Below are 23,968 nucleotides of genomic sequence, written 5' to 3'. Positions count from 1 at the left end.
CCTAAAATGTACCAATAAACTCAATTAAAGCGAGAAAAAACCCAAAAATACAGTATTGAGTATTTCAGGGCAAGTTCACACATGATTTTCGAGCTTTACCAGTGTTTCTGTCTAGAAGCACAGTCTATTGTTCATCAAGGAAAGGCTAGTTTACTATCCATACATATAAATATAAATCTGGAAATAAAGATTTAAACATAACCTATTGGTCAAGAGTTTATTTGGAACAAATTATTCTTGTCTTCTAGGGCAATATTATTTCCTTCCATTTTGTATATATGTGTGTGTATCTGTTCATCTTGAGATGATGCCAGAACAACCACTAAAACATCAACTATGGGAGTATTATTTTGAGAACATAAATAATCTCATAGTCAGTTTTGTGCAAAAAATGAAAGGTGAAATGTAGAACTGACAGAAAAGTGTCAGGTAGGTGTGTTCACTGACCGTGAGATATGAACTATGACGGTGAGGAGAAAATGAGCATCGGCATGGGGAAAATGAATAACACATTCATGAAGTAAGTTCTCACTACCGTTCTACTGAGGAGGAGAATTACTAGGGAGGGTTCCATGGCCTGCTCATAAATATCAATAGATGCAAATATCCACCCTCTCCTAACACAGTAAAAACTATGCAGCTCAAATCTTTCCGTAGGAATCAAATATATTGTTCGAAACCAAACTCTAAGGACTGCGACAGAGGAAGAAAACTTTAATCTTGAAGAGCAAATCAATATCGTATCTAATAAACCTAATCTTCCAAGGTTCACTGCAAAAATATGTGCAGAAATGACTGCTTTCTCTTTATTGAGGAGCACTGTCCTCTCCTTCCATGAGCATAAAATCACTAGCGAAAGGGGGCAATCAACCAATTTCAAAGCCAGTTTCTCTCTGTTTATTGTTATTTCCCTGTCCTCGATCTAGCACCAAATATACTGGTAGATCTGCAAAAATCTGACTTGAAAAATACACAAATGTTCTCACTGAACCGCCCACATTCTGGGAATTACATGCGGGGGCGGGGGAGCAATGGGGATGCGGAGAGGAAGCAAAGCCAACCAGTTTGGAAGTGTAGTCCACAGCCATCTGCTCAATAATCTTCTTCTTTACGCCTTGCAGGTGTCTCAGAAGATGGTCTTTTAGCTCAGACACCATCTGAAACAGAACAGGCATTAGACGTGCCCAGCATATTCACACCTACAAAACTGGCTTGAATCAGAGCCTCGTTAATGGTTGTTATCAGTGTGAAAATCGCCAGGTCTCAAGAGCCCGTAGCAGAGATGCCAACTCTCCGTATTTCTCTGGTGGGATAAACCAGGAGACCCCAACATTTCCTCAAGAGGAGCTACATAGGATTCACCCAAAGCCCAGGGAACTACTGCCAGCCAGGCTCAGGTGCTGGCGAGAACTCTCCAGAGAGGCCTGTGGCAGCAGAAGTGAAGCACTTTGGGATCTGTCAAAGGACGGCTCCTGGGGCTGCAGGCTCGGGTAGGGACCTGCGTCCCGGCGCCTAGCAGCTCGAGCAGGCTGGGATCTGCGTGGCTCTCTTCCTACCAGCCTCCCAGGCCATGGTCAGCATCCCTCGCCACCATCATTTGCTTTTCTCCCCTCCTCCTCCTCTTCCCCTTCGCCCTTTGGGCCTGGATGTCCTGCCAGCACTAGACCATCCTGGCTAGAGAGATCTGTGCACCAACAGACAGCCTGTGAGGACCCTACGACGGCCACAGTACACACGCACGTCTTCTAGTCCTGCCAATGCCCCGGACTCTCAGGGACGAGACACAGTGATGCTGTATCTCGGTCCAGTCTCCTCCATGTGCTGGTTCATTTGGCTTTTTTTTTAAGTTAATTTTTTCTAAGAAATAGCGTGAAGTTTTTCATGCTCTTTTCTACAATAACCATAAGATGAAAATTAAAATCACTCATAATCCTATCATCCACACAAACATTTGAGGTTTACTCCCTTTTTTTCTGATACGCACACACATTCTAATGTTTTGTAATCTTTTTTTTCTTGTGAGTTGCTTTGTGTCATTAAATGCTCTTTATCAGACCAGTTTTAATGACTGCTCAGTATTGATTTTATGAAAGCACTAGAATTATTCCTTTCAAGTACACATAGGATATTTCTTTTGCTATTGTCAGTAACACCACACAAATATATAGAAATTGTTTGCCACATCCCCAATTATTTTGTCAGACTCAGTTCACAGAAATGGAATTTGCTGGGCTGTACCCATAAGGTCGGCAAGGCCCTGTATCTCTCTCTACTCATTTTCTCTGTGCATTTCACAGAGTTCTCCAGTGCCCTGTACCATAGACTTTGTAATGAGATTTTTGAATCTCTGCCAATTTGATAGTCCAAAAAGCCACTTGTGCTGTTTGTCATTGACAATGGTTACGCCAAGCATTTTTCTGCTCCTCCCACCCTAGACTGACCATTTCTGTGGGGAAACAGATTGATCAATGCCTTTCTGTACATTCCCCTCCTGCTGTGTTATTTTCCTACTGATTCATAAACTTTATATACCAGATGCCAATCATTTGACACATTTGGTGTAATTTATTTCCAAACTTATCACTTTTTCTAGGTTGAAGTTTTTATTCAATCGCATCTTTTCCTGTCGATATTCAATAGTATCTTGTAAAGGTCTTCTCTATTTCAGTATTATTTAACTATCCTCTCATTCAGTCATCTTCTTTTGCACAGGTTTTTTGGTGCTCTTTTGGAGGGGGGTACTGGGGACCAAACTCGGGGCTTTGCACTTGTGAGGCAGGCAGTGGAACCACTGAGCCAAATCCCCAGCCTTCTCACACAGTTTAATAAACTCCTTAAACTAGCAATCCTGTCTCAGCCACCTGAGTGGTACAATTAGAGGCCTGGACCTATACTAAACTAAATTCCTTCATCTACCTTTTATTTCTGTTGGTTTATTGTATAAAATAGTGATGTGGGATACAAAGAATCTAGACTTTCTTTTCCAAATACTTAACAATTAACCAGTTGATATATTAAAACTTTTTCTTTCCACACCAGTTTTTTAATACTGACTGTATACTAAATAGTAAATTTAAACCTAACTCTAATGGCTTATCTTCATGTCCATGTTGTTTCTATTATTGTACATAAGCACATATTTAGCTATCTTGTAACACCAGTCCCACTTCCCCTTAATTTGTCAAGCAAATTACTTATTTGTCAGAGCAAGTTACTTCATCACCTTTTGGGTTGTAATTTTATTAAACCTAGACACTCATGATTTGAAATAAAATACTGCACTTCATTCCCTTTTCTGCTTCTCTTTATTAACTCTCTAAAGAATTCACTCTTTATTATTTTACATTCTCTCCATTGGTCAGCTGCTGTTGCAAGACAACACCTTCCTTTCCTCTGGTTTCTTACTGCATTGGCTACAGTTTTCAGAACAATGCAGCAAAAATAGCCTTCAGCAGTCATTCCACTGAGATGTTGGCTATTACCAAGAGACTACTTGCTACGAGTTAGTGTATTTCAGAAGTGAAATTTGACTTTTGTCCTCTTTCAGTGACTGGAATATGACCTTTTCTTCTTAGACCTTGAAATACAAATTTCACTGCACATTTAGTGGGAAAAAATCGAACTTGGCCTTGTGTTTTTTAAGAGACCAAGAGTATTTTAATTAAGCTTGGGATGTCTACATCTATGAATCAGTTTGACCAGATTTTGGGTCTGTGGCTGTTTGGGGGGTCTTTTAAATGACTGAGAAGCTTTCTGTCTTCTTTCAAAAGCTACTTCATGGGACTGGGGATTTAGCTCAGTGGTTTTGCTGCCTGCTTTGCGAGTGCAAGGACCCAAGTTCAATTCCCATCCCTGGTACTTTAAAAAAAAAAAAAGATACTATATGTACCCAGGGATGATCTGGTCCTTTAAAATTTGAAAGAACAAACTTGAAGCCTTTTTTAGAGCTATTTAACTTTTCATTCAAATTATTTCATAGATATTGTGCTTCCAGCTTCTCTATTTGTTCTTGGATCAAATTCTGTGATCTCTACTTGCCAAGAAAATTCTGTTTAACTAGAATTATCAAGGTCATATATATGGACTTCTACATATTTTCCCATACAGTATTTTCAAATGTGCCATAGCTAAAGTACAGGTTTACCCATTCTTAAATCTGCACGCTGCCGGTCTTTAAAAACATTTCATTTGACTTTCTAGATGTCTCTTGGTGCTTTTAAAAAGGTTTCATATTTATTTACTGAGTGTCCCCTTCAATTACTTTGATTTCTATTTCTCTGGTCATCTTCACACTTGGACTTGCTTCAGAAAGAATATTTTACTGGATTTTAAACTCCAAATACAAGGGCCACAAAAACATTTTCTTTTAAAAAAAAATACTTCCAATGTCATGGGCTCCTGAAAATGATTTGTAATTATACATAAATCATATTTACTGATGTAGCTGATTAATGCATCTCCTCCATTAACTACGTCTTCCCAGAGGGCACACATCGCGTATGTGTTGCTGACCACTGACACATAAAGTCTGCAGCACAGGTGGCAACTGTCTGTTGAGAGAATCAAGGGGAAGTTTTCCCCTGCTCCAGCACCAAAGGGTGCACACAGGCTTACCAGCCCCATCAGCAGCCTCTGGTGGGGGTCTTCCTCCTGCAGGACAGGCGTTAACCTTGGCTCTGAAATCAAACAGAACAGAGTCACGCTGGCGGTTTCCAGAGTGTGTGCTGAAGCAAGAGGCTTCCCTTCTACATCACTGGAAAAACATAACACTTTGCATAACTCAGCATGACCCAGTCCTACAAGCCCAGCGTAGGTGACACAGTTAGAGCTGTCACACCAAAAGGAGAAGACTGAGTCAGAAAGGAGCCGACGAACCCAATCCCCAGCACCAGAAGGTTCTGGCCTTGACTTCTGAGCTGAGGAAGAACCTGTGCTTCCCTGGAGATGGGCCCTGGGCCTCTCAGCCCAAGGCGGCCGGGGCTGAGGACTAGTGAGGCTGGTGGAGTCCAGATTACTTGGCTCTTTTCTGCTTTCTGAGCCAATGATTCAGCGACTTTGGGAGTCACCCAGCTGAGGGGTGCAGTCCGTGCCCGAGGTGATTAATACTAACTGGCTAAGGTCAATAGAAAGGTACAGGAAGGTTAAACCAAGGTCACTGTCACGGTGCACTGGCTGAGCACACAGCTGCGGAGAGTGAAGTTAGTCGGCTTCCATCACAGTCCCCAACATACACCTAAGGCATCCATGCCCACGAAACAGAAATGTGTACAGAAGCAAGGGCATCATGGAAACCACTGTCTGTCTGGACTGACCCAGCTCTTGGTCCCGTTACCCCTGGCTAAGTCCCCTCATTTGTCAAGGCCTGATTAACCCATCTGTCCCACTCTGGGAGGCATCTTGCAACTTCCCTTGAACCTGCCACGCTAGTCCTGCCCCGACCTTCTGACCGTTTACCCAGAGGGGACACAGCACCTGTGGCTTGGTTTCCAAATGATGTGTTCCTGCTTCTCCCTCACATGGCACCCCGTGTGCACTCACCTGTGCTAGCTGCTCCCGCACGGACCCCTTGCCCCTTTTCCCCACTCTGCAGCCCTGGGGTGGCCAAGCTGCCCAGCAGCACATGGGACAGTCAGATAGCTCTGGACCAGAGCCCACTTCTCCCTGGCTCCTGCGCCCAGCTCTTCCCCCAGAACTTCCCTGCTCCCCTAGAGGCGCCTCATGGTGGCACCGCCAGGACCCAGCCCGGTGCAAGCCAAGTGTTAACCAAAGTAACAGCACACACAAGTCAAAGGGCCTGTGTGATGAGACAGCCGGAGAGCAGCAGCCCTGTGCCAGGGGAACTTCGGGCACAGCCAGAGGGCATGTGAGTCACACAGCCCCAGAGGACGAGCCAGGAAAGCCAGGGCCAACTCCCAGGGACTAAGCACATCTAGCAGCTGTCCCGGAAGGCCGGTGCCAGGACAGCCGTGGAAATGGCTTTGTGGTCAGTGGAACAAGGAGATATTAAATGGCACTGCCTTCATTACACCACTGCAAGTGACATCCTTGCCAACCCACAGAGGCAGGGAGAACAGTGTTACAAACAGAACACTGAAAACGGACTTTATAACAGGTCTTCTCTTACCCAAATGCCTTGCTTCGACATCAGAAATCACCCTAGAAAGAAATTAGCAATGTTATTCACACAGCTAGCATTGTTTTTCTGTTTTTTTTTTTTGCTTTGTTTTGTTGTTTTGTTTGTTTTTAATGAAGCTACAACACTATGCAAAGATATCCTCCTTAAAAGAAAAAAAACATAAAATCACTGTAGAAACTGCTGTTGGGCTTCCAGAAAACCTCAAAAACTTTAATTAATGTAGCAAAAGCCACCTTAAGCAATCATAAAATCTTAGAACCCGTTAGTGCCAACAAGGGCAACAATTTAGAACAATCGCATTCTCAGTTATTGCAGATAATGAGGGCAGGAAATAGAGCAGAGCTTGGAGTGCGGCCTGCTCTGCTGCACTCTGCTGGGACTCATCGCCCAAATATGATTTCAAAACAAGAGCAGGCTCGCCAGTCCACCGACTGTTCTGTCCCGGTCTACTCAACCTGCTGCCTGTCCGTGCCCTAAGAAGTGCTCATTATAAATCCTCCACCCCTGGGCACAAGTCTGGAAGGCTTCACACACGAGATTTTCCCACTAGAACAAATCTAGAACAGGGCCCAAGCAGCTGCACTCAGGAGCTACAGCCCACCTTGCAGCCCAAGTAAGCGGCTGCTGCAAAAGAAGCCAACAGGGTCGAAGGAAAGCATCTCACCGACCCGAGAGCCCTCGTTCTGCTTACTTTACTGCGTTGTGAAGGATGTTTCTCATGTACGCTGTGGACCTCCTCTTCCCCGCTTCCTAGGAGTGAGAACACGGCAGGGTGGAGAAACAGGACAGTTTTGTGGGTGGCTTTTTGTTTATCGAGGACACAATGCAACACAGCTAAGAGTCTCAGAAAGAAAAGATACACTTTCCAGGTCATCAGAAGACCTGGACGCTACTACAAAAAAAAAAAGTGAATGTTTTATTCTAAAGCAAAAGCGTACTCGCAGAAGTTACAAGTTGATTATTTACAACAACCCCTGCTATACACAATGCTAGAGACCCCGCGTCCCGGCACCCGCCTCCCCCAGGGTGTGTATCTCACACAGCTGGACTGAAGTATCGCCTCAGGAAGTTGACACTGGCGTGTGTGTGTGTGTGGTTGTGTCATCTTTGCAGTGTGGAGCTTCCTGTCCCACGATGTAGCACAAACCAGGACTCTCCCAGCCTCCACAGATCTCCCCGGCGCCCCTGTGTCAGACTCGACACCTCCTCCCCGACCTCCACTCTTTTGGGAACATCTGGGTTTCTTTTAAATCAGTTTTTAACCATGCGGGGGGACACAGCGCTCGCCTGTGACATGGACAGTAACACCGTGGCCTTGCTGAGTGTCCCCTTCACTGCTCTGAGCTGGGGGGCCTGGTGGCACCCCTGAGGCTCCTGGGAGACAAGTGGTGACCTCAGACACTGCAGCACCGGGAAGCACGGTGACCAGGCTGTCCCCAGCACCCCGCCTACCTCCTCAGAGACCAGGTTGTGCCACTCCCTCCAGACCACGCCATTGGTGTAGCGCGAGGGCGGCATGGCGTACTTGACGTGCTCTAGGTTGGAGTTCAGCTTTTCCCAGTAGCCCTGCAAGCTGCGGACCTGGAGGCACAAGACCATGGGCGGCTGGAGCAGCAGCCCCGACCCGCAGCCTCCCTTCACCCCTTTGGAACAGAGCAACCACTGCTCTCCCCCCCGATCAACAGGACGTCTCTGGGGAGGCTTAGCAGGAAGCCCCCCGCCAGGGACGCGTGGTCCTGACTTAGGTGGCGTCCACAGTGCCGTGGCCAGTCCGAGGACACCCACGGGAGGAGAGCAAGCTTACTTTCCTGCTGAGCTTGCTTACGACTTCCAAGTGTATGTTTTTCAAACTACAGGAATCGTGGGCTGGGGATTTAGCTCAGTGGTTCCACCGCCTGCCTCACAAGCATCCATCCCCAGTACAAAGCAAAACTACAGGAATCACAAAGAGGATGACATGAACAGACCCCACGGTCAGCCGTCCAATACTCCCACACAGAATCAGCTGGCCTTCCAGGGTTTGGACTGCTCATCACTGCACTACCGTGAGGCAAGACTGTGCGCATCTGACTGGTGCGTAACAAAAGGCAGGTGCCAGTGTGTTTAATGTTGAGGGATAAGTACAGACACACATCAGTTTCCCAATCAAGGAAGATGGAGTTATGATGCACTCTTTCTTGCCAAAGCTTGTGTTTATAAAGGACTTGACTCATGTCATGGGTCGTCATAAAACGCAGCAACCTACTGCCCGTGGTGGTGATGGGCTTGGCTGAATTTCAAGAAAATGAAAGAATGTAAATAAAATATACATTTAAGAAAAGTGCTCTAATGTTAAATAACAGCGTGCTGTTCAATTTTTTATTGGAAAAAGTGACTACTTTGGCTTGAACCCAAGTTTAGCATATCAGTAAAGTGAGTTGTGATGTTTTAAAATTTGTTGTTTTCGAACCCTAAAATGCCCACCACCCTACGCCCCTTCTTTGGGGACAGGAATGACTAATCAATGAAGCAGGAACCGCACTGGGCAGTTGTGGAATCTCCAGAGCTAAGGCAGTGTGGTTTCTAGAGGAAATGGAAAACGGCCTTGGGCCCAGCTCCCCTCTTGACTTATCCTTGCTCAATTCTTTAAAATTATTAGCAGTACTTATTTAGAATGAATGGAGCTCTATTCGCCCTTTGTTTCTTCCTTGTACAGGAAAAAGGTACATGATACAGACCCTGCAGACATTTGGCCGGATCACATCCCTGACCTGAAATCCCCACAACTTCCTGGGGTCCCACAGGGGCGCACTCTGGGCTACCAGGGCTGGAAACCGTAGTTGGGGTTGTGGTGCCATCTAGTGGCCACTTGGCCACACATCTCAGCGGTTCCACCTCCATAGTCCTAACTCCTGGCCTGGGCAGCATAAGGGAAGATCTATCTGTTGTCTGGCCTGATCCTCTCTGGACAAATCCTGTCAAGAGAACCCCATTCACACTATGACTCCTAAGAAAAATCCTCCCAAACTACCTCCCATCTCCCCTCTCCTCCATTTAAAGACCTCTCCTCACAACCTTCATCAGCTGAGAAAGGCAGAAAGCAGACTTCCTACGACTCCACAGCAGGCTCCAGAGGGCTGGGGGCTTGCTGCTATCCGGACATGGAGGGTGTCATCATATGAGCCTCCCCTGGGGACAGAATCTACAGCTTTTACCAGATTTTCAAAGGACTTCATGGCCTAATGCAGTTCAAACCCACTGAATTAGAAGAGGCCCTGAATTTATAACAAGGTAAAAATTAAAACTTACATTGAAGTAAGAAACGCTGCTATCCAGAGCCCCAGAAACGTTCCCTGTGTACCAATGGATCTTTCAGGGAGTCACTAGCCTATTAAAATGCCTATGGCGTCTTCTAGGAATAGAGGTGGCCCAGGGGACAGACATGGATTTCAGTGAGTGACAGGTAAGAAGAGGATTTCCGGGTGCGGCTCACAGTGTGAGCAAAGCCTGAGAGACCAAAACGTGGATGCTGGGTTTAGGTCACAGGCAAAGCATTGGAGACAACAGAGCAATCGCCAACAATGCTTATTCTCTGTGATCTGCAGCACACAACTCCCAGCTGCAGGGCCCAGTAGAAACTCCCAAGTCCACCACCCTGAAATTTACTTGGTTTGCAGTGTGGCCTGAGCCTTGGGAGTTTTCTTTTCCTTGCCTGATCTTTGTGTTCAGCAGGGCTGACAATCTGCTTGAGCAAATCCAAGAAACTGTGGTCACCCTCCTGCGTAAGCCAACCTCTGTCAATGGGACTGTGGAGATCCGGCTCCCCCAGGGCCTGTGATGGTTTAGAAACAGGGTGCAGTGAAGAGGTCAGGGCCCAGCTCTGAGGGGTCCCTAAGGCCAAGGGGACACCAGTACTCATCCCAGAGAGTTAACGTGGCTTCCACATGGAATTTTAGATATCGTGGCCTAGATGAAGGGGAGGAAGGGAGAGAAGCAGGCCCTGCCCACCCAGGCATGTCCCCTCAGCTCTGCTCAAGGAGACCTGGGAGCAACAGATGCCGCTCCCAGCAATGACTACACAGACTGAAGGCCACCAGCCCAGGGAGCGTGTCACCAGGTAACTGAAAAGAGTACACTTTCTAAGGAAAAAATTCTCTGGACCTAGCTCCTCCTGGAAAACTGGGATCAGGCGGGGAGATCAGACGGGGAGAATGAAGCTTCCCGGCCTCCTCGGTGAGCACTGAGGAGAAAGGGCAGGCGAGCGCGTGCGCTGACACACTGCAGGGAGAAGCAGAAACATCGGAGCCTAAGTTGTTTACCTGGAGAAGCACCGGAGGGTGGGACGCAGATGAATTCTGTGGAACTCTAATGCTCGTGCCCGTGTCTGGGTGAATAAAGCCCAGGTGGGGAGACACGAACCCGCTGGCCCCCAGATTTTAACTTGTTTCTGTGTCTCTTAATTTTCATCTTCATCACCCCTTGGTCAGGTCTGAGCTCACCTTGTAGGTGGCTTCCTACAGTTAGGGACAATCAGCTCCTCGAGGGGTGACCCAGGAGCATTTTCCTGCACAAAGGGGCACGTGAGCTTTTTCTCCGGAAAGGAGAATTATCCTCATCTCTTCTTGAGAAATGATCTCATTCTGTCTCTCGGGATGATGGAAACAACTGCCAAATGCAGCCCACCACAAATATTAACTGAAGAAAGGGACCGTTCTCCCATTTCTACCTTGGATAGCCAACTGATCCATGGACACAAGACAGAACCCGAAGCCCTGTGCCACTGGCTCATCTGAAAATCATGGTCAGGAATAAACATCTGCCTCTCATTTCTAAAAGGTCTTCTGGCTTGGATCCTACTTCTGAGTAATCTGAGGGGAGGTGGCAGCTCAGAGCGAACTCTTACTCTGGATGCCAGGACCCACCCAGCAGAGTGAAAGCATTCCATCTAGTCCAGCTCCTCCACAGAGCCCATGTTTATATCCGCTTTTATTTACAGCCCAGAGCAACACTATAACCACTAACTCTAGCATAGACTGAATAAAACAGAAAACTTCTATGTGCTGGGCGGGGTGGCACTGCCTGTAATCCTGACACCTTGGGAGGCTGAGGCAGGGGGAATTCAAATTCAAGCCTAGTTCACTTTAGCTACTTAGACCCTGTCCCAATTTTTTAAAGGTCTGAGGATGTAGCTCAGTGCAAAGATCTTGATTGTATTCCCCTGTGCCAGAAAGAGACTGGCAGACAGACAATGTGGACACTAAACCAGTGAGCTAAATAAGACTCCAAACAGCATGTGCTGCACAGAACAAACAACCAGCATTCCTGAGACTCAAATGCTACAGATTCAAGGTCTGAATATAGATCGATTTCCTCCTCCTCTCCCACCAGCTAGCAGAAAAAGTCTCTCTTGCCCAGCTGGTGGTTCTATTAGCCATCTTTTAATGACCTGGATTTTCACAACTAATCACTAAATATGGTTGTAAACTTCTGGCTTGCTGGAGTCACGCTGAATGAAGAGGAATTGTCGGGCCATATATAAGAACCACCACCTAGGTGACGTGTGTAAGGAACAAAATGATTTAACTTACTTTACAGAATAACACGAATCCAATCTTAGTAAGTAAATGAGAAGACTCACGTGTCTGCTTGGTACCGGCACACACATGGCTGGGCTGTGATCCTGTTCTCTGTAATCACAGCGTTTCACCATGTTGCACAAGGGCGCAACACGCAGTGCACAGGTCTATCCATCCCACTGTGGTGGGTGCAGGAGGTGTGGCCCATACCTCGCTGCACCCCCTACACACGTCCCCTTGTGTCCTTGTTTCCGTGTCCCCTCGCAGTCTACACTGAAGCACAGCAGAATTCAGTCGTGAAAAAAATCACTCAAAGTCACGTCAGGATGCTAGAAGCTAATGTTCTCATGGGACGGCATTGCTGGCCGGCTAAGTGCAAGCTGCAGGCTGAAGGCGCTGGCTTTCTTGGGGCCTGTGCACTGAGAGCCAATTCTTGGCCTTAAAAACTACACACACCACCACTAACTATGAAGAGGAACAGCATAGCCTCACAGTGGGTCCCAGAGGGACAAAAGCACAAGTCCTCGGTCCTGCAGGCATCAGCAAGGAAGTAGATGGACAGCAGCCCAGCTCTATAGAGCACAGGGCCGAGCCTCTGCTCCTAAGGAGGAATGTTTCTTTGCAGCACTGTAAAATACTGGCTTACAATGTTAAATGAGCTTACTGTAAACTCCCCAAAACAGGTGAAAGCGGAACTTTGGGAAAAATCAATTATCTCTCACTGTCTTAGTTACTTTGCTCATTGCTGAGGCAAAATCCCTGACATCCAAAGTTAAGGGAGGAAAGGTTTATTTGGCTGGCAGTTTGCAGAGGTTTTAGTCCGTAATTGGCTGGCTCCAAGGCAGGGTGGTGTGGCAGGAGAAACAGTTCAAGGAGAGCACAGAAGGTGGCAAAGCAACAGTGGACCTTAACAGTGTCTTTCTGTCCCTTTTATCTTATTCAGACTACTTAGGGTGGGTAACACTGACGGCCTTTAATAGCGCCCTAGGGCCTAGCACTGCACCCTGAGTCAATCACACAGTCTAGATCCAGCCACCTCTGAAAAAGCCCAGCCTAAGACAGCAGGAGGTCTGAAGGGACTTCTAGGCACGAGCCACAACCCTAGGAAACCAACTGGTATTTCCAACAGTGCTACTTCATTCTAACAACTAATTGTTAAACAGTGTAAGCTGTTGCATTACAGACTGTGCTGATACTTTGTATTCCAAACAAATCTTTGATTTAAGTGATATTATCTGTCTTTACTGAGGAGGATGAAGGAAAATACAGTGTTGTGTCTGTTGTAGTTCCCCTTAAGTAATTAATCATACTCAAGTTCTGCCCAAATAAAAGTTTCCAAACTTTAAGAGAAGCAACATATAATGACCCTAACAGACACTCCTAGCAGTGCTCCCACACCCCAGGTGTTAAAGACCTTACGGTTTAACCAATCTCTGGGGCAGGTTCTTGGTAATTTCTAAACAGTGATTAAATGTGCTAAAGATACCTGATTTTAAAAAATACTTGGGGTAGTTTTTACCAATTTCTCCACTTGTAGTATGCTCTTTCTTTCATATTTGAGTAAGTTATTGTTTTCTTTTTTAAAAATCTCTGCATACCTCCTGTGGCTGATTTTAATGCTTTCTGTTCTCACTATAAAATCAAGAACAATTTTTAACCTTTTATGAAAGTTGCTGCTTCCCTAGAGCAAGTCACTGTTCACAAAGGGATAAAACTGTTCTTAGGAAAGCCCCTCTTGTTGATGTTTCATTTGAAGCATGGGTCTTTTCAATAGTTTTAAATTATTTTAAGAACAATTTATAAAGAGAGGAAGTCCTGTCTTTCATGTGACAGTCTTCTAATTTAAATGGCTTATTCCACCCCCATGTGTTCACATATGGCTTAGTTCATTCTGGTAGTTACAAAAAAACACCACAGACTGGCAGCTCATAAACCCCCAGCCCTGAGCCAGCCCTCTCGCACCCCTGGGCATCACCTTGACCTCAGACACCCAGCCTTCCCCATCGCCCTGCCCTTCAGGATCCAAAAGAGTCACCAACTATAGAAATGATCCCTGAAAGTACAGCCTTAGGATCCAAAAGAATCAAATGCAAATCAAAGGCAGCAGCCCCCTGAGCTACTGCTGCCGGGCGCCGTTTCCCAGTCCAGGCCAGCTGTGATCATCACCACACTATGAGGCCCAAGAACAACAGAGCGGCTTCAAGAAAACTGCTGAAAGACTTCCCCAGGTCTTAACTATCTGCCTACGCATCTCTGCTTTCCCCACCCCACCCTCTATTGTGCTTCTGAAACCGCAGACTGCACAGACTCTAATAGCCCAGCTTAGTGTGCAGGAAGGAGGTGCAAAGCCGTTAACTGAGCCCACACAGCCCCTCAAGCCATGCTGGCCACTCCAGAGAGAGAACCTGTTCTCAGAACCAGCAAGAAATGAGAGGGTCCTGATCTGGGGGACTTAATGGTTTTAAGGCTGGAGACTGTGTCTGTGCACATCCTGAGGGTGTGACAAGGTGAAGTGATAAGTCTCCCCGGCTTTCTGAAAAGAACGCACAGCAACTCCTGCAGTACTGCTTTGAGGCACAGTGACAAGTATTAGTTGGACCCAGTTTTGGTTGAGCCCTGTAATTTTCTCCTATCTTTAGGAACGTCTCTCTTCACAGAGCATTCCTAAGACTGCTGTGACATCATCTCCAGGGCCCACTCGGCCCCCTACAGCAGCCTGAAGTCACCGTCGGAACCACTGGGGGCAGCAGGGGCTTAGTCACAGGAGACTGTGCCTCCCTCTCACTGTAAGCCATTTACCTTCATCAGAGGCAGGGGGATCTCTTCTGTCACAAGGGTTATTCCAGGAATTTCCTGTGGGGCGGGGAGCAAAACACACAACAGCTCAGCATATCAACGGCCACACGTTCCAGCCTTCAGGAAGCGTTTTCTATGTATACAGGAGCTAAAGACAGCTTCCAGTCTCTAACTTCGCCTTTAAATAAATGTGGCGTATATAAATAGCAGAGCCTATCTCATCCTTGAAAAGGGAAATATTCTTTAAATAATAGTTGACAGGGTCTGGAAAGGAACAGAAAAGATTACGATGAAAAAATTTGGAGTGAACATTGTATTCTTTTAAGAACAAATAAGGCAAATCCATTTGCATCTAATTCCATCTAACGTGATCATGAACAGGCGATGTTCCCTCACCCGAATTTGCCCTCCGCTCTTTCCCTTACAAGCAGTGCAGCCCGCCCATGCTTCATGAGAAGGAGCTAATAGGGTTGCTATGTAACTTAAATAGAAACTTTTCTCATCAAAATGTCCGGCAGGGTTTTGGAGAGAAGAGCTCTCTGTAATGTTTCTTTGGTACTGGGAATTGAACTCGGGACCTTGTGCTTGCAAGGGAGGCGGCAGCACCACTGAGCTAAATCCCCAGCCCTTTCCCCATAATGTTCCTGCAGTACTTGTGCCACAGCCAAGCCAAAATGCTGTGTGGCCGGTGAGCACTCACAGAAACTTCAAATGCTCCACGTCAGAACTGCCCTGCTCTCACTGGTACTTTCAAACAGTGTCTCTGCGCTGACTATATAATCAGCTTTTCATCCGGTCAATTCAAGCAAATGCTATATGAGAAATAATTTAGGAAGTGCTATCTAAACATAGGAATTGGGCTTTCTTTAGAGTTCAAATGACCTGGCTTTTGCTGACACAAAGTATCTGGGGGGTGGCATCATAGCAACAGAAAAAAATTTCAGAACATTTGAGCAACTGAGTTTTCCATGTGACAGCAGAAACCCTTGATAAGAACCTGTGTGCTGCTCCCATCGGACACAAGGGCAAGGGACACCACAAACAGTCCTACAGCTGGAGGGTGGGAAGGCATTTTTAAAGCAAGACTGGCATTTTAAAACAGGTATCGCTGTTTCCAAAGCACAGTTCAAGATTGTCTAGGCGTGAGGGCACCATATTTTCCAGAATCTTTTTAAAAAACCCAAACCAGTTATTTCCCATTTGGAAGTGTGTACTGAGTGTTTCTCCACTGTGGGAAGTTTTTAGATTAAGGTGGAAGAGATGGTGGATTGGAGAAGGGAAAAGTAAATGATTCATATCATTTCTAAAGAGGGTATAAAGTCACAGAACTTCAGAATTAAAGAGGCCTTTTAGGTAACCTATTCCAACCTCAAGAAGTTTTAAAGTAACATGGTAAACCCCAGACTAGGCCTGGTAGGTGGAGGTTACACATGTGGGTTTCTGACACTGTTCTCCACACGGGACTTCCTGGTGTCATTTCGTGTGTTCACAGTGGCTCCCGTACCCCAGAAAGGCAAACGTGAAGCCTGCCTGTGAGGATAATGCCCTCACATAACATCCACCTAGCGCCCCATCACTCACGGGACCCTGGTCACTGAGCACAGGACAGAGAGGCAGCGGGTGCTGAGGGAAGGCAGCTGAGATGCACGTTTCCGGAGCCCAGTGTGGTGAAACCTGCAGACTTCCTGCCGCATAACCACAGAGTCTGCACCGCGTTCACCAGTGTGCTCTCAAAGAGAAACGTGGGCACCTCACAAGGAACAAGCCCAGGTCTCTCCTCTGCAATCCTACGGTGATTTTCATCGTGGTAACTCTGCTGGGAGGAGACCAGGAAGGAGACTCCGAGAGACACTGCTCCAACACACCGAAAATTGAGAAATTAACCAAATGCATTTGCTGGGTCTTTTTAAAGAACTGTATGTAGACACAGTCTAAACACACAACAGTCACAATTTACCCTACTGCATAGTTTCCCATGCCTGTAATACCTAAATTAAATTTCCTGAACTAAGTTTGGTTTTGATACAACTTCTATCTGGAGACTTAAGCACATATTTCCAATATCTGAATGGAAAAAAAGATAACGAAGAATCTTTTTCAGGCACAAACTTTGCATTTTTCCCTTGCTAATCCAGCAAAGCTCAGTTTACCACACCAAATTCAAGAGAAAAACACAGTATTTTAGCTCAGCTCTTCTATTTTAAGAGGAAGGAATTCAGAGGGACAAATATAAAAGGTGAGATGGAGCGAGCCTGACAAGATTGCTGACTTTCATCGATTTTGAAGTTCTTATTACGTATGAGGCTGGAAAGGGGGTCATGAATGTCCTAATCTACTAAGTGTGACTATACTGGTCCACCTGTTTCTTATTTATGTAAAACTAAGGGGACCAGGGACTTAGCTCAGTAGTCCGCTGCCTGCCTCATAAGCGCAAGGTCCCAAGTTCGATCCTCAGTACCAACAATAATAACTAATACTTTAATTCACTCTCGTCAATATAAAAACAAAAATAAAAATTTTGTTTCATGAAAATCCCATGAAAGAGGTTTAGTTCTTCCTGGTAGGAAAGAATAACAACTTCCTGTACCTTCTCCTTCGGTCTTTCCGCTTTATACCAATACTTCCAGCCAATAGCAAGGATAAACAACTGGTTTAGCTTCTCCTCCCAAGTGTTTCAGATTCGGGGTTTATTTTTCAGATTTTGGAATATTTGCACATATGTGGTGAGATACCTTAGGGACAGGACCTAAATCTAAGAATAAAATTGATTTGTTTCAGGCAGACCTTGCCCACATAGCCTGAAGGTGACTTTACACACTCCCTTTAGTGCACCATCCTCTTGAATTGGGAAGAGCCCCGGTATAGCCCTACCCTCTGCTCTTGAGTGTGGTGTGGCGAGATCAGGCGTGGAATTTTCCACTCGAGGCACCATGTTGGTGCCCAAAAAGTTTCACATTTTAGAACATTCAGATTTCAGATTTTCAGATTAGGGAGGCTCAATTTTTCTAGAAAATTCCAGCTCAGTTCCTTATCGGTCAAGACAGAAATGAAATTACAAGCTCTGCCCCTTGTCCCACAACTGGGGACCAGTTTTCACCGCATGCCGAATGCAGGCCGTGAACTCACCTTGTTCCAAGTGAGCACCGACGAGTACTGCAGAAGGACGTCCATGTTACGCGTCTCGGGACACACGCTCCAATACGAAGAAGCTGGGTAGATTTGTGAAAGAGTAAAAAGAGATGCAATTTAATAAGAATAAAGAAATTGACAGTATAATTCAACCAGATCAAGAAAACCAACAAAAGTTTTGATTGCTTTATGCTTCATCCTCAAGTGGCTAGCCATTATGATTTTATCTACTGACCGAAATGTTTAGGTTCTGCTTTTCACAATATGAACAGTTTTGAAATTTTTTATTTTAGAGTAACATTTATCCAAATGACACCTCATCACTTTCTAGGGCTGTCGCAGCCAGTCAACATAAAACTGAGCTAAGAAAGTTACATTTTACTGGGGAAAAAAATAACGTTAAGGTTATAAAATCCAAATCCTATCTTATTTCTCATCAGTCTCGAAAGCCACAGTTTCTCACAAAACCACAAGAGAATGAAATTTAATTAGCTACTGACGGTGATATGTTTTATTTTGTTTTTTTTAAGTGCTCCTGAGCAGCATTTTGAAACCTGCTTCCCTCAGGCAAAAGGGTCAAGGGTGCACCTGACACTCACCAATTATAAACTCCTGAATGAGGTCAAATGAGTGGCAGGTAGAGAAGTTCTCAGAAATCCACTGAATAATCTTTACAAAGTAAGACAACAGAACCGTTAGCATTTAAATCTGCACTCCACCCCTGCCACCAAAGAACTACACACACGCAGAAAATATCAACATTTTAAATTCTGCATCTATTTTGGACTTGCCTGAGAAATCAAGATACGTAAGGCTGTTGTAGGTGGATGACATAGTTTTATAAATGAGATCCTTGTTGCACACCTTTTTAATAAATGCCCTTGAATCCAAATGAAACTTTCCCAATGTGACATGTGTTTTTTCTAGAATGGACCATGTTATACAAAGCAGTGGGGACAGATGTGGACACAGGAGCAAATAAATCGAAACAAAACCACAAGGATTGGTGCAGCAACCTGGGTTTGAACACTGACTCGGTCCCCAGTGTGAACACTGTTTACCCTCTGGGAGCATTACCATAATCCCCTCTCAAAGGATGATAATCAACTCTCCTCATCCCAACGACTACCTTCACCCACTGGAGGAGGGAAGCCTGTTTCCCACCTGCAATGTGACGGACAGGTAAGGCCTGCCCAGCCCCAGTACATGCCCTCACATTTTGGCCCCACCAATCAGCTGTTTTACTCAACCTATTTATGCCAGTTTACTCATTTTCACAACTAGGTAATTTCATAAAATTTATTATAGACAAGTGGAATACAGATGCAAAAAGAATGTTATTGCGTCAACAGAAGTAGGATGCCTTGGAAAGACTCAAAGGCATGTGTTACAGTTTAAAAGGCCCCCCCAAATTTCATGTGTTCAAGTTTGGGGCTTTTGGAAAGCGCCTGGATGAGGGCACTAACCTCATCAATGTATTAGCGTATGAGGGGTTCACAAGCTGCACGGACCTGGAGAAGTGAAGCCCAGCGGGAGGAAGTGCCCGTGGAAGGGAACATCTTTTCTGCTGTACTTCCCCTTTCTCTACTTCCTGGCTGAGTGAGATTAGCAAGTTTCTTCTGCCTTCTGCCTTGGAGTTGGCAGACCATGGACTGAAACCTCTCAAACCCTGAACCAAAATAAATCTTTCCTCTTTTCAGTTGTTTTTCTCAGGTATGTGATCACAGCAACAAAAAGCTGACCAAGAAAATGTCTCCAAATACTAAAAAACTAATAACAGATTGGGTTTTTAAATGTCTGATACACAAAAATTGCCCTGGAAAGATCTTAAATTATTGTTCTCCCTAGAGTTGAAATTTTTCAGAAAGTAACAGGAAATCAGAGATAACACATTACTAATGGTTTGTGCAAAAAAAAAAATGTCTTTGAACTCCAGTTAAAGGATACACAAAGAAAAAGCTTTATCCTACATCAAAAGCTGGGGAAAATAAATGTATATTGTGGAGGTTAAAATAAAATATCTCATTTTTTTCAATTAATCAGCCAACCATCAGTCCCAACCAAGTCTGATAAGAAGATTTTTTTTCTGATTTCACAGGATGGCTGTAAAAACTAATTGACAGAGAATATGTGAAAAGTGCTTCATAAACTATAATGCACATTACAAATATAAACTACCTTTATTAAAAATGTAAATATTTGCCGTAAGATTTTAGTCCTTTTAATAATATAGTAACATCAACTGTAGAACAGGAGAAAAAGAAAATCATTTGAGAAACTCATGATTTACTGAGCCCTTTCTTTCCTGGAACATAAATGGTACAATTAAATATTCACAATATGGAAGAGGACAGGAGTCCCATTAATCCTCCAAGACCGCCAAGGATGCCTGAAATCGAGATAGCAACTTAGCAACATGAGCATGCAGTTCTTTCTTTCCTCCCTACTTCAAGAATCTTCACCCTCTCGTTAAAATGAAACACTTCAGGCTTTCTCTGAATAGCCAGTGCAGTCATTCTTGCACGTAGAGGTTGTTAAGTAAAATAGGGGTACATGAGACTGCAAATACCGTGAGACTGCAGCGTCGACCTGGTGACCAAGACAGCCCGACTGCCTCTTGGGCAGGGAGCGTATGCAGCTTGGCTGAGCTGGACAAAGGGATGATTCAGCGTGGAGCAGGGTGGAGCAGGGTGGCAGGGATTTGGCCACACTGCCTGGACTGGTGTGTGATTTAAAACGTACGAATTATTTCTGGAATTTCCCATTTAGGTGATTTCAGACCATCGTCAATCGGGGTAACTTATATTGCAGCAAACAAAACCATGGATGGAGGGATGAGTAATGTACTCAAACCACAGTCCTCAGGCTGGGAGAGTCCTGTGCAAAGAAGCATGGGAGAAAACTACGTTCCAGTCAAGCCAGAGCCCATCATCCTCACCTAATTGGTACCAAATAAAAATAACTTTAGCCCATTCCAACAATGGATAAATCCCCTGGGTGCTACTCACGCACGAGGTCTGGGAGCGAGTGTCCTCACCTGGGCCTCCAGGGCCTGCTGCTCCCGGCCACAGGCCAGCAGACAGTGCAGCGCAGCCATCCTCTCGCAGTCCAGCCGGGAGGCCCCCAGGAGCTGCAGCAAGAAGGGCGGGTTGAGAGCCGCTCTGTAGAGCTTCCCATAGCCCCAGTCCAGGACCAGGGACCCCGACAGGGACTGCAAAGTACTCTGGGGTAGCACATTAGCCATCGTGTGGTTTCCTGGCCACAAAGAAAAAAAAAAGCGGATCAGCAAATAAAGGAATCTCCCTGGCCCCTCCCGGACCAAACATATATATTAAAGTCAAACAGACCCAAAAAGCCATACCCACGAGAGAAAAGCCACTTCCTTACCTGTCAGAAACAGACTGTGGCAGATTAAGTCTGGGTGCTGAATGTTAAGTAGATGAAAGAAATGACCGGGTAAGTAAACAGCCACGTAAAAGTCTGCAGAAGAGAAAGAGCTAAGTCATCTACACGTGGTAAAAGTCGGCCAGGTTCACATAAAACCCAGGACATCAGCTTTACTCTTCCTTGAAACTCTCAAAATGCAAACATTTTCGCCACTGAGGACGAGCCGTGTGACACCAGCAGGTGTCATCTTGGTAGCCCGAGCCTACTTATTTCTACAGGGGCCTAATTTTCCTCAAACACTTAGCCACTTAGTTTATACCTGTAGCTTTGTTTCTAAGTCAGTCGTGTGAATTTCAATGGACTCTGAGAGGATATTAGAATAAAAATATCAAACAACGTGAATTATTTCTTAATCTGATAGGTTAGGAATAGCTTATAATGGGAGTTTTCTTCTTTGAGGTTTCCACCACTTTGGGGAAATGCTAAAATTTAGTTTCCCACATTTGTCCACTCCTCATAGTCACTATCTTTTTGTTTAAAGAACAAAATTTTAAATTGATATTCATCAAGTCAATATCCACAGACATCCCGACATTTTGTGAAAGACTAATTTATTTCCTTGCATAGCTAGATGCTTAGAATTCACACTTCAAGTCCCCACACTAGAGATTTGGGGACCAGCAACATTTGCACCCAGACTGAGACAGGGCAGAAAAATAGGTTTCTGGACAATGAGAGAGTAGAAGTAGACCTGGCCAGTAATTTTTCTAGGTTCTCAGAAAACCAGAAAATTCCACATGTTAGTAGTGAATTTCCTAGGGAAGAAATATTTGGATTTTAAGTGAACCAGCTAGATTCCTCTAAGAGCAAAAAAACACACTAATTGTTGACATAAAGGGGATTCTATGGAAAGAGAAAGAGGACATAATACTTTATCCAACTGGCTTGCATGTCATTTCAGTCCACATGAACTAAAGTGATGGTAAAGTGCTTAACACAAATGATGGAAATCATCCAATTATCACGGCATTGACAGGAAAGCACAAGGTCGGATCTGGTGGGCATAGTGGGAAAGGTTCGACCAGATCTCAGGATGACCCCAACTGCGACCACTTAACCAGTTGTTCAGAGCTGTCCTGTGTCACTGGGACAAGGGCATTTAATACATGAGGGTGTGCTGGGCTGTCACATTCGCTGTGATCAGGTGAGGAATTCCTCCTGAGCTTGCTACGTGGGCTCTAAGGATCTGCAGTCCCTCCATGTGCAGCACAGTCCCACAGGAAGCATGACCATCTTGTCATAAATACCCACAGTTTTGTGGTAAGATACAAGTGTTTATGGGCTAAGCTGGGGACAGTGTTGGCTGGCTGCAATCCTAGCACTCCAGAGCGCTAAGGCAGCAGGACAGCAAATTCTAGCCCAGCCCTGGCCAACTTTGCAAGACCCTGTCTCAAAACAAAAAGAGCTGGAGATGTAGCTCAGGGTGACAGCTCTGGGTCCAACCTGCAGTACCCCACAAAACAGGCAAAGCAAAACAAAAAAATAGGATTCCCGTGCCAAACTCCAGAGCCTGTGGATGTGTTGAGTGTTGAGCGTAATGGAAGGAACCTGGTAGGTGTGGTCAGTATCTTGAGATGGGGAGAGCATCCTGGGTCACCCAGGTGGACCCAAAGGAACCACAGAAATCCCTGTGAGAGGGAGGTGGGGGTGGGGGGCTGGACTGCAGGGGAGGAGCCGATGTGGTGGCCAAAGCCACGCAAAACCAGCCTCGAGATGGAAGGCGAGATGAGGGACAACCCCTTCCCCCAGTCTCCAGAGGAAGCGTCCTGCCCATACCCTGATGTCAGCTCAACACTCCTTACAGACTTCTGACCTCCAGAGCTGTGACAGAATGTGTGTTTAAAGCCCCAAGTTTGTAGAAACCGGTAAGAACAACAGGGAAAAACTGACCCGGACTGAAAGATGCCTAGGCACACACCCCACCCTATCTACACCTCAGTTTCACCATCCGTAAAGTGGGATCATCCCCAAGCAGACCTGTCATAAAGATCAAGGTAACTCAGGTAAATTATTTAGCTTATAGAACTTGTTATTTTTATTTATAAGCATATCTTTTATCTAGGTGGGTTTGGGATTTGTGTAAAAAAATTCTAAACTCTATTCTCTAATTTTTCAATCAATATAAGTTCCTTCTAACAGGGTAACAATAGAAGGAAATTCTCAGCAATTAAAAAATAACGAAACATACATCCCCCAAAAAGTAATACTGCCGTCGTAAAAATTCCCTCTCGATCTGTGTAGATCTTGGGCACAATTCTGTGCTTATAAAGTAAAATGCACCTCAGAAGGCAAGACGACAGATGTGAGCCGGCCTTGTCTACCAGCTCTGTTTTCTGTCCCTCCTCGCTTAAGACCAAGCTGAAACCCTGCCCACCTCTTCAAGCCGGTCCCAGGGGGGCAGAAAGGAAGATACCTTTGCCCTTGCAAAATGTTCGGGTTTTGTAGTGGGAAGTTTCCCACGTCACTGTTGAGATGGGCTCCTGATAAAAACCAAGTCTCAGACCCAAAGAACTTTCTGTCTCTCCCCTTATCACAGGAAGCCACAGAGCCAGGCCTCTCTCGGGCCATTTCCCATAAGCTCCAAGCTCCTGGTGAAATTTGCCAAGCCCGGCCCAGGGAGTGCAGAGCACCAACCTCATCCAATAGCACCTTTCAGAGCAAAAGCCTCCGTTCCCACCTATGACGCGGGGCCTCACGTGTCTCGGTTCCCTTCCACCGTGCTTTCCTACACCTGCAGCATGCTAGCGGAGGGCCTTGGGACCAGGCTGGGGAAGGACGTCAAGAATCAGGTGCTCTGCACTGAAACTTCCCTTTCGACACTGTGCCTCATCCCACATGAGAACAAATAAGAGTTCTATTACTTAGTTCTCTGCTACACTCTTTGCGCCTCACCTCCTAATCAGCT

General features: G+C 45.5%; 1 protein-coding gene across 5 annotated transcripts in view; it reads right to left on the bottom strand.

Moving 5' to 3' along the window:
• The window catches only part of Gsap (gamma-secretase activating protein), a 74,834-nt gene that overhangs the window by 14,476 nt on the left and 36,390 nt on the right, over positions 1–23,968 (bottom strand). For 3 of the 5 annotated variants that reach the window (XM_033756597.1, XM_033756590.1, XM_033756593.1), the window contains 10 exons: positions 21,004–21,096; positions 20,654–20,871; positions 18,216–18,285; positions 17,614–17,696; positions 14,491–14,544; positions 7,589–7,717; positions 6,828–6,886; positions 6,125–6,156; positions 4,615–4,676; positions 1,062–1,157 (listed from right to left, as the gene is read on the bottom strand). In XM_033756597.1, the coding sequence (XP_033612488.1) occupies positions 1,062–1,157; positions 4,615–4,676; positions 6,125–6,156; positions 6,828–6,886; positions 7,589–7,717; positions 14,491–14,544; positions 17,614–17,696; positions 18,216–18,285; positions 20,654–20,871; positions 21,004–21,096 (896 nt within the window). Of the gene's footprint in view, positions 1–1,061; positions 1,158–4,614; positions 4,677–6,124; positions 6,157–6,827; positions 6,887–7,588; positions 7,718–14,490; positions 14,545–17,613; positions 17,697–18,215; positions 18,286–20,624; positions 20,872–21,003; positions 21,097–23,968 lie in introns of all 5 variants that reach the window. The other 2 variants (XM_033756595.1, XM_033756596.1) reach the window with 2 other exon arrangements.

The sequence above is a fragment of the Fukomys damarensis genome, unplaced genomic scaffold (genome assembly GCF_012274545.1).
Source record: "Fukomys damarensis isolate Sample0158 unplaced genomic scaffold, DMR_v1.0_HiC HiC_scaffold_4, whole genome shotgun sequence".
Taxonomy (NCBI): domain Eukaryota; kingdom Metazoa; phylum Chordata; class Mammalia; order Rodentia; family Bathyergidae; genus Fukomys; species Fukomys damarensis.
Note: the sequence above shows the minus strand (reverse complement) of the source record. Positions and strands in the feature narration are given on the sequence as shown.